The sequence below is a fragment of the Gymnodraco acuticeps genome, unplaced genomic scaffold (genome assembly GCF_902827175.1).
Source record: "Gymnodraco acuticeps unplaced genomic scaffold, fGymAcu1.1, whole genome shotgun sequence".
Classification (NCBI taxonomy): domain Eukaryota; kingdom Metazoa; phylum Chordata; class Actinopteri; order Perciformes; family Bathydraconidae; genus Gymnodraco; species Gymnodraco acuticeps.
This window is the reverse complement of record NW_022989977.1, coordinates 773,719-791,603: the sequence shown is the minus strand read 5'-3', so window position 1 is coordinate 791,603 and position 17,885 is coordinate 773,719. Positions and strand designations below refer to the sequence as shown.

The 17,885-nt window shown below is 40.1% G+C and overlaps 1 protein-coding gene across 1 annotated transcript in view; it reads right to left on the bottom strand.

Moving 5' to 3' along the window:
* Positions 1-1,541: 1,541 nt before the first annotated feature.
* LOC117543294 (alkylglycerol monooxygenase-like) overlaps positions 1,542-17,885 on the bottom strand; it is a 35,630-nt gene continuing 19,286 nt past the window's right edge. The window contains exons 10-12 of the mRNA XM_034211472.1: positions 15,312-15,394; positions 14,807-14,912; positions 1,542-1,831 (exon numbers count right to left, since the gene is read on the bottom strand). Coding sequence (XP_034067363.1) covers positions 1,751-1,831; positions 14,807-14,912; positions 15,312-15,394 — 270 coding nt within the window. The 3' untranslated portion in view covers positions 1,542-1,750. The remainder of the gene's footprint in view (positions 1,832-14,806; positions 14,913-15,311; positions 15,395-17,885) is intronic.

The window sequence follows — 17,885 nt, the reverse complement described above, 5'->3', positions numbered from 1 at the left end:
CATACAGTACTGTGGTGTTATCATAATTCTTTCATAGTTTCACACTGAAATTATAATGTTTACCTTAGTATGTAAACAGTACTGCTTTTATGAAATAATGTGTTGTGGGAATGAGATCAAACATACATATAATAAGATATCTTTCTCATAATTTCCACAAACTCATATTTTGCATTGTTTATCACTAAATCAATCAATCAATCAATGTTTATTTATATAGCCCAATATCACAAATGTTACATTTGTCTCAGTGGTCTTCACAGTGTGTACAGAATATCAGTATGACAATACTAAACAGTTGTTAATTATTTATCTAGGTATGATTTTGTGAGAGGAGGATTTTCCTATTATTTATAAATATGACTTTGATATATCAGGGGTTAATATTAAAGTTATGTTTAAGTAGTATCATATAAAAGTACAGATTTTACACACAGGGCGCAGGCATAGGATATTTTTGCATTTGGTTTCTTTGTGATGAGACTGATCTCACACCCAATAATTTATTTAATATCAACATATTTAAATGACATGGAATATTCATCTTTATGCATTACACCCGAATGAAATGAAATTATAATCTATCATAACAATATATTTTTAACATCTAACATCAAAGTATTTTTCCTGCTTTTTTTACTTGACCTTAATATTTGAGTGTATGACTTAATGCCTCCCAAAACCATGGATGTAGTGTTGTTGAACACAGCTGCCACTTGTAAACAGTTTGTGGATTTACAAGACTTTTGGCGGTTGATAACAGCACCATCTGCTGAGGACTGTGTGTCACTCCCACACAAGATCTGGAGGCTGGGAGGAGGAATTAATGCGGACAATCTGCTCTTTCCACACACACACACACATACACACACACACACACACACACATGCTCGCACACGCACACACACACGTCACAAACCTCCAGGTTGTCTGGTATTTTTAGGGAAAATTAAAAGTGGAGATTACAAATCTTTTATTGCAATAAGAAATTGAAAAACAATGTGTAGTGCAAATCAAAATTAAAAGGCAAAAGTACAAGCAGCATTTATATATATATATGTTGCATAGTAAAGGTAATATTAAAAATGTTAATGTATTAGTACTTTAATTAGCACCGCAGCACCTCTGTTATTACAGTGTAGACAAAAGCACAGAAGGCATTTATAAGGAGAGAGAAATGTGTCATGTGAGAGTCTTGTTTTATGGCTGCATGGTAAAGCATAAACAGACCTTAAACAGTTATACATAAAACGTATAAAGTGAATCAAGCAAAAGCTGAGATAACTGCGTCTCGTACTCTAAACATGGTAAAGCAGCGTTCAGTTATTATGTTCCAAATATCTGGAACAAACTCCCAGAAACCTGCAGGTCCGCTGCAACTCTGACTACTTTTAAATCCAGGCTGAAGACTTTTCTTTTTGTCGCTGCTTTTAATTGAACTATTCACATCTTAGACTGCACTGTAACTTTTATCCATCTATTTTTTCTTTTAATGTTTATTTTATTAGCTTTTCTTTTTAATGACTGATTTTAAATGCCATTTTCTTAATGTCTTTCATTTTTTGTAAAGCACTTTGAATTGCCTTGTGTTGAAAAGTGCTATATAAATAAACTTGCCTTGCCTTGCCTTACATGCAGATACGTTATTAAACAAATATTTAAGGTGATTAAAACGTATAAATATGGATTTATGTCAATGTCAATTTTGACTTAAAAAAGTCAAATGTGGTCTGAGTCTTCTTATGTTGACTCAGTCGGTCTTCTTCCTGATGCTGAACATCTGGGAGAAACTCCGCAGAGCCCAGTAGAGCAGAGAGAGGGAGACAAAGGCCTGGACAACACACACAGAGAGAAGGGTTAGCAGCAGATAACTCATTATACTTTCTTCAAAATAACGAATGTGGTACCATGTAGGAAATCAGAACGTGAAGCTACACTGATTTAGCCAAGATGACAGTGTAGGTGACTGTCAGAGAATCATTAAGAACAGACACCAGCAGTCTGTTCTCTAAACGGGTTTGAAAACCGGCTAAGATGTTTGACTGTAAAAGGGTTAATGAGCCGACAGTTTGTAGGGCATATAATAAAATGCTGTGTTGATATATTGAATATCCAGTGTTGGATGTTATTTTCATTTAAATGGATCGCCAATTAAACTGCCATTTAAGTGATTCATTGTTTGTTCTATTAAATATCAGAAAATAGACCAAAAAACATTACAATTTCAGAGAATAGTTTACCTATGTTTTTTTTGTTTGTATTGCTTGTTTAATGTTTAGCCCAGTTAAATAAAAAATGCTGTTGCTTTGTGAAATAGACGTTCAATTTTCTCGATGTTTACTTACATTTAAGTATAATACCGCCAGGGAATGTATTTATCTGGTTAGTTTATTTAGCTAAGTTTGAATTATGTGGGCCTTTACCTCCCCTCTCACTCCTTTTTTTCTCCAAGCACAGGCACATTGCCTTCTCCTGTGATAAGGCAGAGTCATTAACGATATCTGATTCAGATAATCACAGGACAGCGTTGATGGAGAGGGTCAGAGAGCAGGAAGGACATCTGGGTCCATCTTATCGGGGGATACGTCCCTGGGGACAGTTTAACCTGCCGGAGACAGGATTTACAGCGTCTTGTAGAATAATGGTGATTATGGATTAGGAGTGGTTAAGTATCAGTGACAGGGGAAGATAACTTTTGCGCAAAACTGTGTCACATCGGTGTCTCAGAATATGTCTATGTCAATTCTCCGGCTGTAAATTCCAATAAATCTAAAGTATCTGACATCAATTCAAAGCTCTCCTGTGTGCTCCTTGTATTCTTGTTCTTTGCTCCAGAAATGTCATCACATATTGAGAAACTGGAACCAGCAAAACTGTTGATTCATTCTCTGAATAATCAACTAATTGATATCTGTAAATGTGCCCCACTCTCGACAGAGAATAATCCCTTATTTGTAACAGAACAGTACGTTTTGAAACATTAACTTGACCTTTTTCCCCTTGCATGATTTGAAGTGATTTATTTATATACATTTTCATGTGGATATTAACTGACAAACATTTCTGTACCTCGACAGGACACTGAAAGCACTACGTTGGTTGACTAGAGAAAAATTATTTTGATTCTGATTTGCATGCTGCAAAATGTTACACTGAGTAAAAACAAGATGGTTTTCATATAATAATAAGAAAGTGTGAAAGGTATCATTTACGACCAGTCAACACAAACACTGAAAGTGAATCCCTAATTGAAAGATAACAGTGAGAGGCTGCGGTCTCAGGATTATGTAGAAAGTGGGCTCAGAGGTTAAGGAGCAGGTCTTCTCCCCTGATGCTCTCACGATGAGGTCGAAAAGGTCTCCGTCACGGGGGACTTCGTTTTCCGAGCAGGGGGGGGGGGGGGTTGTGCCAGAATACGCCCTCGCCTCCACCCCTCGCTGTGCTCTGGCTCATAAACTGCATCCTACATCGCAGGCCGAGCCAAAACCAGACCGCTGTCCATCACAGGCAAAAAAGCCTGATGGGAAAAAGCAACGTTTCCTCCTGGAAACCGCAGCTGTTTTCCTCTGAGAAAGACTCGGAGTGAGAGAATATAACACAGACCCCTCTCTTCTGTTCAACCTCGCACTACCTGCCTCCACTGAGGGACAATAAAAGATTAACGATAGAAAAAAAGGAAATAAAACAACTTTTTAAAAAGGTGTTTTTTTAATCCACTTACACCTACCTGTCAAATGTGTGCGTTCCCACATCATTCATATACCTGTACTGTTAAACTTGGAGATATGAGATCAATCACAAGATTATAAAACTATATTCTGATCTTTGGTGGAATGTATATATTTATACAGAGTATTTTCGATTATTTATTGAAAGTATTTGACTTTTTACTAGTTTATTTTTCAAATAGAAGACAATATGATGAGCTCATAAAATATGTTGAAATGTTATAGAATAAGCAACATATATATTATATATATATACGTAGCTATATAGTAAGTTAATACCTTAACTTTAAAACTTTAAGAACATTTCGCAATTAATATGTACTTTTAAATAATCATAACGGAATACTTTTGCAGTCTGGCATTTACCCAAAGTAAAAGTAAAGGAACTGAATACTGGATTACCCGCGGGCTTACCGGGAGTTGTGGATACAAGTAGTTTCCAACAAGGGAATCAGGACTCATATCAAAAGTAAACATTATACAAAAATGTGGCTTCTACTCGATAAAGTTGTAACCCACACCCTGCTGCTCCTGGTAAATCCACTTAACAATAATTTAAATATGACAATTAAAAGTCTAAATTCATTAAAGGAAAAACAGATGCAACAATACAATTACATGGGGCTTATTTGCATCCATCTTGGAGATGGATTGGGATTGAGAGGTTTTCCTGAACCTTGCAAATCACATTTCAGTCTGATTGAAACATGCCAGAAGTTTCTATCAAAGCCGCATGTTGAGGCAAAGGAAGGGCACCTATTGTTCTATGTTCCCATCTCTCCTCTAGCCCCACTACGCTACATTTTAATGGACTATGGAGGAAATTCATGTGGGACAGATTACATAGTGGAAGGAAGCGGGTTTGATCGTCTACAAATAAGCACTACAGCCAGACAGCAGCGGCTCCCAAAGTAGAGATCTCAGCAAATCGTCTCACACTCACTTTGTTTTGGGCAGAAGGTACTTTGTTAAGGGAAGTAATACAATAAAGGCACGGACATGTGGCTTTTGTAGGGTTTTTTTTCCTGCCTCATTGTTGAAGTTTATTTACTTAGGGGGATACAGCTCTTAGTCTTTTACTGGCCAAACGTTCTTCAAAATAACTTTGACATGGCAGATGTTAGGTAGCACTTATAGTCTGACAAGTACATCAATATTGGAGTGTTCTCGAGGGGATAACATCCACTACCAACGTTTTTAATATTTCTACTTTAACATTATATGCACTTTGGTATCATTAATGAAAGTACTAACACTTTCTGCCACGCTCCATGAACAGCACACTTTCTGAATGTTGGTATGGGATGCAAAAAAGTCAGAAATGGACGTCATTCTGACTGTTTTGTATTCTTATGCCACACTAGGAACAAACGTCATTTATTTTTTATCCCAGTAATGGTAAGTATCCATGAAGAGATACCTGAAATAAAACTGGTAAAACAAGCTATCCTATCTGAGAGTACTCACAACAGTCCCGTAAACTGTGATGTAAATAGCTGCACTAATACAAATAGGAAGACAGTAAAAAGGGATATTCCTATTTATCACCAGAATCAACGTAGCAGCAGGATGGTCAGACTGGCAGCTACTTGTATGTGTTCTTTTGCTATTGAAAATACTGTGAAAGTTGTATCAGACTAACCCATTGTATTTCTATTGTCTATGCACATTACAAGCGCTATGTCATTTTTAAATAGTCAAATTATTATGGCAGTTCAATGCCAGTTCTACTCTCGATATGTTTCTATGCACTCTGTACACAGTTTAAAGGACTATTGTGACTCCAGGTGGCTTGCTGGCTCTGGCTTGCATTCATCTACAAGGGTCATAGACCTTTTGCTTTGTATTTGATGTGGTAGCCTGTATCAGTGTCTGCGATGTATTCAGGCAGCTAATGTTAGCTTGCTAGCTATCTGAAGATTTCCAAAATCAAAAACAGCAGATTAATTGATTGTGCAGATGTTCTTACTCTATCTGAGCTGAAACGGATTATTAAGTTAAAGCATGTGGTACTGACAGTCCATAACTGGATCAGATAACCTGTATTTTAAATATGTGTAACGGTGCTTTGCAGGTAGTTCAAGACTTGTATTATTGTTGGTCAACTTTCTCGCCTTCAATAACACCTAAAATGTGATGCTTCTGAAATAGAATAATTGTAAATCCTCCCAAGGATTGAGAAAATTTAATTTACATGATTTAAGGGTATACTGCCAAGCCCTAGATCTAGGAATAACAAAGTTGTTTTTCAACCTTTAAAATAAACATTCAAATATGTAATTCAACTAGCATTACAAGCCTGGTGTATTGTATTGCAAGTTTCTTAAATCCCAAATGTAATATTGTTGAACTAGCTGCAACAGAAACGACTAGTTAAGATAAGAGCTTCGTTAACTTAAGACATATCATTTCCCATCTTGGGAGTTTTATTCTCCCAGACGGTGTCATCATTGTTCTAAATATCTTTGCCTGAAAGGGAAAACTCTCAGTACTTAAAAGATGGTTAAATATTAAAATAATTATTAACAGCCATCTGTAGCTCCAACATCAAAATATCAGTATTGAACTCCAGAATAGAGCTGCTCAACTCAACAGGGATCTGAGTCATTTTGTGAGCTGGTGATGGATATATAGCATTGGGCAGCAGATACATTAAACACCCAGAGTGCATTCTGGTGACTTCCATCTTCCAGCCTTCAGCGGGTTAACATGGCAGAGCCTCGCTGTTCTGAAACGCAGCTGCAGTCGTGATTGAAATGAAAACAAGGCAGAATGGCTGCTGTCAGACGTGTGATATATGACCTGTAAATGGGATGTTTTCAGAGCTCCCTCTCCATATGGCTGCCTACAGTCCACCAGACCTGGACTGAACTGTGTCGGAAAATAACTTTTTGTTTTAACCTGGCTGCAGAGCCGGAGTGGGTGGAGTTTGCTGCATCCTGATTACATTAGTGAAAATAAACAATAGTAAATAATTGTTATAACGTGGAGCCGTATTTAAGCCGTATTTAAATAAAAAGAGTTCGGGTAAACAACGCAAAACCCATTCTCACATTCTTTTACTGCATGTATAGTTCAGCCACAGACAGTGCACAATCCTACAGAAGTACACCTGCGCGCACGCACACACACACAAACACACAAGCATTTACACACACACACACACACACACACACACACACACACACACACACACACACACACACACACACACACACACACACACACACACAGAGAGAGGACTTCCTGCTCATTATGAGCAGATATTAGACTTAGACATACTTTATTGTCATTTCAACAAGACACAGAGTGTACTATTAAAACGAAATGTCGTTGTATGTATTCAGTCTCTGTGCTCGGGTTGTTAGACCAGACTCAGGAAGGATATGCTGAGCAGGTTAATGTCCCACCAGAGATTTAGAAAAGTGCCTGCTCTGTAGCAGAGCCATGAGAAATATCGCCCTCACACTCCCACACATAACACAAACACACAGACAGACACACACACACACACGTACACACACACACACACATACACACACACACACACACACACACACAGTGCAGCCAGAGAAAACACATGTGAAACAGCAGTTGCGCGGTGAATGTGTAGAAAAATACAAAGTGGTCTGATGATACGCCAATATGGAAGATACAGTTGTTTAGAGGTTTTGCTTTTCACATATGGTGTTTGTCTTCTTTCACCATGTGTCTGCTAGGAGGTCATAATTAACATCAAATAATGACTCATCCAGACCATTATGTCTGGAAAGATAAATCCTTGAGAGTATCTTTTTACTTCACTTCAGACCCCAGCAGCATGGCACCGCTTCAGCCTCAATAATAGAAGCCCTGAGTCCATCACTAAGCACAGTTCCCTGGGGGCCACACTGCTGGACCAGATGGTGCACTAGTCGGCAGAAATGTGGAATTCAGAGTGAAAGACACATGTCCAGGAAGCGAAGATAAAAGACAAACACACAATATGGTGGATTGGACAGAACACTGATTTACTGGCAAAATCAAGTCCCTGTTTGTATTCACAATGAGAGAAGTTGTCTGGGTGTGTTTAAAGAGGCAATAACCAACAAATATGGCAACACAGATGGTATGGCTGAAATCTGCGCAACAAACATAATCAATACAGATCTGTCATCCTACGAATATTTATTCGACTTATCTAAATCTGGAATAGGATCAGATAAAGAACACCATTTATCTCCACAGATATTACTACAACCCACACATCTGGTTGAAAAGTGCAAGGCTGAGAAGGCCGCTAAGGGATTTTGAGAAGAGAAACGTTGAGCCACTTTTAAAATAAAAGGAAGTCTGTTCTAAAAGGAACGTCAGGACCTCAGAGAAAAAGGCTGGGAGAGTCATAATGATGTTGTGAGTTGTCAGGTATGTATATTTGACTAACCAGATCAAAGTGTTGCCTTTAACTCAAGAGCCCATCTTTTTACATCACAAACACAATCTCTGAGAGCGAGATGGAATATTTCATATATAAGAGAGATTCCTACGGCAAATCACTGAGCTTTCAGATGCCAGTGCACCCCAACTAAAAACCTGTTTACATTAAGGAAGTCAAGCTCTAGAGCAGTCAAGTAGAGTCCTTAAGGCCTGGCATTGTGCTTACCCTCGAAACATCTCCTTTGACTCTGTGTGCTTTTGCCTGCAACAGTTATTCTGTACAAACCTTTCTATTGAGTGGCCTTTGCTTTCTGTAGTGGGAGCTGTGTATACTGTAGCAATCAAACTCAAAGGCCACTGTTGAAGAAGAAAGCAGGAACACCTGAATCATTTATTTGTAAAAACATTTAACATGGGCTGTACTGTATGTTTGCCATCTGATTGCCACAGAAGATCTCTAAAAGGCCCAAAATAAAATTTAAAATAAACAGATATTGACTGATTAAGGGTAGAAGATCAGCCGGCTAGGGGCTTGCACAATAATAATCCTAGCACCCTGAGACTGGGTATTATAAGGGGTAAATACTTCAATCTAGAGACCTTCTCGTCAGACCCTGTCAATTGGTTCACTGTCAATGTAGAAAATATGTATTTGTTGAGGTCTGTGTGTTATAGTTGCCATTTCCAGTTTTGCAACCTTAAACCTGAAGTCTGTTCGAACCCCCTACTGCTCACAACTCCTGGCATCTGGAGACATTTTCCAGCTCACTTCAGCCGAGATACTGTAGCGCAAACTATTGGGAAAAAGCACCATAAGGAATTTCATTTTACTACAACATCAGACGTGTGATTGTTAGCCAGTAAGCCAATGAGCGTGGCGGGGAGAGAGAGTAATAAACTGAGGGAAGAGTGATGAAAGCTTGCACTGTAATAAAGATTGCTAAATTAATAAGCTTAGCCTTTATTCAGTCTGAAAACGTTTTCAGTAAAAATCATTGACTTATTTCTATTTGAACTTTAGGAAAGTCTTTTATCATTTGTTATGTTTTAAATTTTGGAAATTGGCGTTACAGTTCTGTGAAATCTGCTTTATGTGCCTTTCAGAAGAGGGAGAAATGATACTGTAAGAAAAAAATACTACCGTCCGGTTCAATCAGGTTCACATGTTGGCTCTGAGGCTCTATCATAAACTGGATGACTGTTGTGTTTCACCCATGAATTAAAGCACAAATAGGAAGACAAATTCAAAAGAAAGTCAACGTTGGACCCAGAGTCTTAGCCCACAAAAGCCAAACCAAACACTGCTAGAGAACCCCCAAAGGGCCAATTGCTGTAAGATTTCCATAGCTTTACCTGGCAAGTGGTTTGACAACATAAACCAAGCGGTTACTCTTTGACGGGCCCGATCCCCTGCACATTGAGTGATAATATTTCACACTGTGTATTGTCGACCACCCCGCTGTTTACTCCAACGGAACAGTTCTACCCAGCATTTCTCTTTCAAATCCCTCCATTTTCTCCCTGGGAGGAGATTTCCTTTCCTTTCCATTCCTGCAAGCTCTCAGATGATGTCATGCTCGCAGAGTTTCCATTGCTCCAAAACAATCCTGTTAACCTCAGCGCTGCTTCTTGCTACCACACATTCCTGCTTCAAAAAAAGGCCACTGACCCCTTGCACCTGAGATTTGGCGAGTGGAAACTACACTCTCAGATAACGCTGACCTCTCACCTTATGCTGCCTTATCTCATGGCTCATGGCTGCGATAGCAGGACAAAGGGTTGGGTTTTTCACTTTTGCAGACAAATCAGGTGATGTGTTTAAGATAACATCACTTTGTGCCTTTCTGTTTGACATAACCTTAACAATATTGTTCTGACCTCTTCCTCTGGCCATGGATCATTTATCTTTCCCTTGAATGTCTGACAAAAGTGATTTCAGATTGGAACCCTATCAGCACAGAGATGGAAAGATTTTAATGTTCAAGATTGGACTGGATCACATAGATTTATATCTGCTTCTCAAATGTCCAACTTGCATGAGCCAATGTACCACTTCTTGAACCTATTAATGATATGGAAACAACCCAGTCATATTGTAAAATAATAGGAAAGTAGACAATATTCTGAGGCTTTATTATTCCTTATGGCTTATGTTTGCATCTTTCATAACTACATAAAAGGAGAACTGACAGAAATAAAAACTGAATGGCGTGTAGACTACACTTTCAGTGGATTTTAAACCAAAAAGTTAAATTTAAACATTATTTCTACTCAACAGGAAGCCCTGAGACGCTCTCTCGCTCTCAACCAAAGACAGGTGTATTTTTATGAGCTCTCCTCTTAAATTACTGTGACTTCACCAGCAGTTGCCGTTTTGAGAGAAGAGCTGATTAATTACTCTGCGATATACAGCGTCTGAGTTCAGCTCCACAGCATGATGCCCTGTGCCTTCAGGCAAACCAGGGGCCCACACAGTAACAAAAGCATGTGTTACATAATTACAGTACAAACCAACACCCCTGATACTCAACACACAGAAATACATGATTAGACAGCGGGATATCCCACAGACATTATAATGCTATCAAGTACAACCCTGCAATAAAAACTATGTTTATATTGTGGATTTGCTGTTGACAAATTGCAAGAAAAGTGCTTATTTAGGTAATTACTGAGAACCCCACATGCACAAAGGTGAAAATATAGGTGGGCTTTTTGATGGAATAGTGAAAATCCTGATCATTTAAATGTTTATTTCAAGTACAAACGTCAAGCATTTGCAGCAGGCCCGGTTCTACGGGGGTGCATAAGGGTGCATTGCACCCTCAGTTGAGTCGTTATGCACCCTCATTAGAAAAATGAAAAGTGAAAAATATTACATATATAATAACAATAACAATAGTAGTAATAATAAGAAGAAGAAGAAGAAGAAGAATATAATTTAAATAAAATAAATTGTAATTGTGGTTAAATAACATTGTCTGCTGCATTTATTTGGTCACTTTAAACGGTAAGTAACGTTATTATGTCAGGTGCGCGTGACCTGTGCCGCTGCACGTTCGTCACCTGCAAGGTGCTTACACAGCAGTCAATGATGGACATCAGAAAATGGTTAAAACAACCAGCCCTTATCGCCAGCAGTAACACTGCATCTACTGCAGGTAATAACAGTTCAGATCATGGGGACATTAAGTTACCCCCGGCCACTGTCGTGGACAATAACGTCCTCCCGCCCGACTCAACGGCTTTGCCCGCCTCGCCCACGGAGGCGGAGCAGCCGCAGCCGTCTCCGTTGCCCCAAACACCCCCCACCCCTCAGGGGCCCGCAAGTGCCAGAGGACCTCGGCAAAACAGAGCCTGCCCAGGTATATTAAAAAAAGTACCCAACTCGCCTGTACAGTGTACTGTACTGTAAGGCGCTCATTTTGCAGCTCATGGTTTCAAAACAGATTGGCTGGAATATTCCTGTAAAAAAGATGCCATCTTCTGCTACAGTATGCATGTAGACATTTCGGTCTTGAAAGGGGAGTGATTTGTAAAATATCCACAAAGAAAAAGTAAATCTGTTTACAGTTCTGTTTCATATGGGTGTTGAGATTTATCCATAGATCTCTTCATTTTGCTCTCAAAGTGCACCAGATTGATGCTTTTAACTTCAATATTTAAAAAAAAATCTTCCTGGGGGAGCATGCCCCCGGACCCCCCTAGAGGAGGTGAAGACCCCCATAGAGGGTGTTAGGCTGCACTCCCCACTTATAAAAATAGCACTTTACCACTGCACCCTCTCTAATCTCAGATGCACCCCGAGTCATTTTGTTCTGGAACCGGGCCTGATTTGCAGATACTGTATTAGCTCCAGTCCTTGGTTGCAGATATCAGAAGCAGTTGCACTGTGCGTGAGGTAGGGGTCTGTAAAGTTGCTAATTGCAGTGATAATTGTTTATTTTTGTAAATCTGATGAATAAGCCGAGCAAACTTTTGCATATTCAAGATCTCTGGATTTTGGCATTTATTGGCCCAAAAACATATTTAGAAAATGTCCCCATTATATAGTTTGTGCAGTCTCTATAAAATGTCCCACTCAGTCGGTTACATCTTAGTCATAAAAACTTTTATTAATCTTATACATGTATCTTAAAAAGGAAAACGCGCTAATGTATTATTACCAGATTTCCTAAATCTCTATTGATCTCAGTGCATGCATCAAAAAGCCATAATCAGTTGGGTTGTTTTTGTGTGCGTCCATAATGACACAACCTGAGATTGGTTTAGGATTGAGATGAGTACAACTACTCTATACACACAAGTAAAGATGCTCATACACAAACACACACAACGGCACTCGCACAGACAGCTATAACCTCATACAACCCGCCCCCCTGCTCATTCTCACACCCGGATACCAGCCTCGTCTCATCTGAACCAATTCTTCATGTGCGCCACACAGACGGGGGTTTGGGGCGGGCGAGTGGGCGGATGGGAGAGAGAGGCAGCCCTGGTTTACAGGTCAAGCCTGCAGCTTTACAAGGGAAATCTCCAGAGCCACTATAAATACCACTGTGAGCTTTAAGGGTGCAGTATATCACACCACTGGGTTTGATGGACCACAAACCAACCTAGTTTTTTTTTCAGTCACCCCCCCTTTTCCGAACTGTACAGTCGCATGAGCCTGAATACAATTAAATGTGAATTTACCCTCCTCCATTTCGAGTGACTGTTAATTGATTGGCCCGACTTCAAAACACGCCCCCCCACTGCAACAAAGAGTTGGCCGTTCACCTCACACGTCAAACCCATATATCATTAAAGTACCTTCAAGTTTGGGGGTGGTTTCATGTTTTTTCCCTTTGCTGTAGATCTGAGCAAATGGCACAAATATGTCAGGAACCAATTGAAGTAAATTGTGTGGATTTTCAATGAGCCCCACCTGCAAGCAGGACATTTATTTAGCTCAAGTTGATGTACTGCGACTTGAAATGAGGCCTAATGATTCGCTTAAGGAAACGGCTGCATACAACTTACAGCGTTGTCAAAGTGACACAGCCTTGCAGCACGTGCAGCATGAATCAAGACGTTTTATGCTCTGAAGCTGATTGGATATGCACTTAAGACATTATAATTCATTCAGTTTCATTCCATTTTACGATGAGAAAACGAAAAGGTGGCAAAGCCTCGAGTTGTCTTTTGAACACCTGAGCAGCACAGATGTGGAGTCAGAGAACAAAAAAAGCTGCGATTCAGCGCTCACGTGCAAATCTCATCAGGCAGCTCTAGTTAGCGGCAGACGGCACTAATTGGTTCCAGAAGTGTTGCTTTTGTTCACACTGGCTAAGATGGCAAGCACCGAGGGCGGGCAGAACAAAAAAAAAGAGGCCGTCGAAGGGAGGGAGGGGGGGGCAAGTAATGAGAGGTCAGCCGCCATCTACAGTTAGGCTGCCAGAGCCAGAAAGGCACGCCAATTTTATGGTCAATTGGGAGGCGCATCTGGACTCATAGATCACAGAGCTGCTGGGCTGGACTTAGCACCCAGCTCAAACACATTTCAGACCACACAACACACACAATCAGACGCTACACACACACACACACCCACACACACACACACACACACACACACACACACACACACACACACACACACACACACACACACACACACACACACACACACACACACACACACACACACACACACACACACACACACACACACACACCACACACACACACACACACACACACACACACACACACACACACACACACACACACACACACACACACACACACACACACACACACACACACACACACACACACACACAAAGGGGTACATAATGCTGTCATTTGAAGATTTAGTTTAGGGCTATAATAAGAAAGATTGTCTGTCTGTCAAATTGACAGTTGGAAAGTATGTATGATGAATCTGAAAATGCAAAAGTAAGGAAAAAACCCTAAATGAAGGTTCACTGGCTTCCGGTAACTGCTAGAATCCACTTCAAGACAATGGTACTTGCTTACCATGCAGCGAATGGATCTGGCCCTTCCTACATCCAGGACATGGTTAAACCGTACACCCCAGCACGTGCACTCCGCTCTGCATCAACCAAACGGCTCGCTGCACCCTCGCTGCGAGGGGGACCCAAGTTCCCATCAGTAAAAACACGTGGGTTTGCTGTCCTGGTTCCAAGATGGTGGAATGAGCTCCCCATTGACATCAGGACAGGAGAAAGCTTGCATGTCTTCCGGCGCAGACTGAAAACTCATCTCTTTCGACTCCATTTTGAGCGATAGAACTATTAACAAAGCACTTATATACTAATAAAGGGCTGGCTTATCTAAAGCCAGTTGAGTAGCACTTGAAATGTTTTAGCTCTATGAAACATGATGTACTTATATGATTCTGTTTTCTTCAAGTTTGTATTTTGTTGGTCGAACGCACTTATTGTAAGTCGCTTTGGATAAAAGCGTCAGCTAAATGCAATGTAATGATTGAAATCTCCAGAAGAAAAGTGTTATCTTATTTTGTGTCCACTATGCTAAGTATAACACAAAAGTCTTCTAAATGCAAGCTATTTGGTATATTTGTCAGTGGAGGAAGTATACAGCCTTATAACACTGCTACTTTAAAATGAATTATAACACACTACACGTGGTCTTACCTGTGTGGTCACAGCCAGTGTAGGCAGCAGGGGCTTCATATAGCCGTACCTCTGCATTGTCACCATGAGGACGCAGCGTAGCATCTCCAGGACAGCCGCTCTTGGCCTGCAAATGTCAACCAACAACACTTTCAGCTTAATACCTTCACCTGTATGTACCTTGACTAAATATCCAGGACACATTTCTGCTGTGGTGTAACAGAGATAATCACATTTTTTAATGGGAGGCCATTCAATTTCCAGAGCTGATTGAGTCCAAATACATTTGACCCCTGACGAAGATGAGATTGCGATCTACTAAGACGTCAATTCCAGTAAAAGAGATGGAGAAGCCTTACTCAGATGGGTGAGTGTTATTCTTATATAAAGACCGTTCAGATGTATCTTGTGACCCCTTGGAGTCAACATGCTGGGGGTAGAGCCATTTCCCTTTTTCTAGTCTTACTTAATACATTTACAAGTTACTATAACATAATTAAAACAGGAACAAATGTCAGTACTGTACCTCTGATCGATAAGGAAGCCCATGGAAGTGAGGGTGAGCAGAACGTAGCCGGTCATCCCCAGCATGTTAAACTGTGACAGCGTCTAGGAATCAACATATGTTCGCATGCCATGAGACTTTTGTGGTTGGGAAAAAATACATTAGAATTGAAACCTTAAATTAATATCATGGCTGGTTAAGTAACGATCACAGGAGACCTTAGTGGGAGAGCAGTAACAAACCACACGTCTGTTTGACTGTTTACTTGGCAATGCCAACCAAAACATCTCTTACCTTCAGAATAAGTGTACTGGCACATTCAGTATCCCGCAGCAAATGTAATCGGCCTCTTACTTTACACTGACATGCCTAGTTCATATAGACACGATGGGTCTTGACGGGGGACTTGACCACAGTGGAAGAGCCTGCAGTTTGTATCCCGATAGCCCCTAAGCTGAGCCAAAACAACCAACATCGCATCAGAAATTCCATGCAGACTCTCACTGACCTTTTGAGAGCTATTTGGGATGAACACAAAAAAACTGAGCGGTATAGAACGTGATGTACGGCCTAATTCGTGTTATCTAACCTATGGCCTTGGCAGGGGCCGCAGCTGGAAGCCCGGTGTCTCCTGAGGATGCCACGGGCTGTCATCTTAGGTTTATATTTCTCCGACACTCAATACAGAGTCTAACAGCCAAATCTTACTGACTGCTCCCATACTGTTCCGACCCAGAAGGCCATATAAAGTAAACATAAAATCAACCCATCAACAGGATGCAATAAAACTGTATGTCTTATCCAAGAGTCGTAATCCATAAGCCCCGACAAGAACTTTATTGTGTGGAGACCCTCATGGGAACATAAAGGGATGATATAATTATGTTTTCTGTGAATCAAACAGGGGGGGGGAATTCTGGCCTTGTTCCATCTATCAGACTGAAGGAACCAGACTGTCAAAGTGTATTAAAGTTGATTCTTGCATGAGAGTTCAAAGGCTACAGATATAGTTATTTTTAGCGAGAGGAATTATTTTGGTATCAAAGGTTATGTGAACTTATCTGTGTTCAATAACCCAGGGGGTTCAGCTGCTGAGACACTCTTGTCACATGATCTTATGTGTTTGTTTGACTCTCTGTCAACACATGCGGTCAAGACGCCATGCTCGAGAGAAAATCCCCTCCAAATCCCTCAGAGTCGTCAGGTGGGGTTACACATATGAAACCCTTTCAAAAAGAACATGGATGAAGAAATGCTTTTTTCTTCGTGTTCAATTGTACGTTGAACAAGTGTCAAACTGCAGCAATAACAGAACAGGATAGAAATGAAAGTTAACATCTGGTGGCAGCGTAATGATTGTGTTATTCTGTTGTCCCCTGAGACGAGGCAGATTAAGTCATTATTCAGGCTTTTATTGCAGCCGTTATTATGGGGAAGTTCATGAGGGTTTGCAGGACAGAGTAACCATTGAGGAAATTCAGCAGTAGCAAAATGTTACTAAGATAATATACATCCTATACTCTTCATACTTTTTTAAATATAAAATTCAAATCTTCATTCAAAACTTCACACGCTATGGACATTTTCTTATTTAGGATTATTTTCACTCCCAGAGATTTAACTGCTCGGTGAACAAAGTACTAAGATATTTAATTTAAGTACTACTAAAGTATTGGCATTAAGATAGAAAACCAAAATCAGAAGTGCCTATTTTAAGACTAATGTATAACATAAAACCTGGATGATAATTATTGATGCAGTCGTGTGTCAGCATCAGTTTTCATCTTACCTATAATAATAATACATCATATTTGTGTGAGTATAAATCTGAATCTGCATAAGGATAGCATTGTACAAAGTTCAATATTAACCTCTGATGTATAGTGAAGTAGAAGTAGTACAGTATTTACAAATGTTTGGTAAATGTACTTAGTTTCTTTGCACCATTGTAAATGCTGAGGGTTGACATCTGACACAAATTAGTATGAGCTTTTAGAATAAATCTGCTTTAATCACACCCAGATTACACATAATTAGAGTCTGAAGTCCACACCTTTAGCAATCATCATAACACACGAATGTTATTGAGTTGTTCTGAGATAAGACTTTATGGCATGGTCAGTTCCTCTCCCTGCCTGTAATAGAAACAGTTTAGCACCCTATAATAAAATGTGAACGTTGGCCTGCTGCTGATGTAATTGAAGACTAGCCTTCCTTTATGTTTTCATGGCTTCAGATTAATGCAATACTCATAAATTGCCCGGCAGTGTATAATCAATTGTCAAGCTGAATAAGCGCCTAGCGAACATGTGGGTATAAATACATAAGAGTGACATGATTTATTGTTGGGCCAGAACGCTCACTTTGTTATTTTCCTTCCAAGTCCTGATTGCTGCATCCTGAAGGCTATTTGGGTTGGGAAATGGTTGACTCGACAATTAAGGCGTTTGTGTTCACTGCTGGACCACCAGCTGGTGTTTCATTCGCCGAGAGGGAGGGGAGCCCTCGACCCTGGAAAGGAAGTGTGTGTGTGTGTGTGTGTGTGTGTGTGTGTGGTGTGTGTGTGTGTGTGTGTGTGTGTGTGTGTGTGTGTGT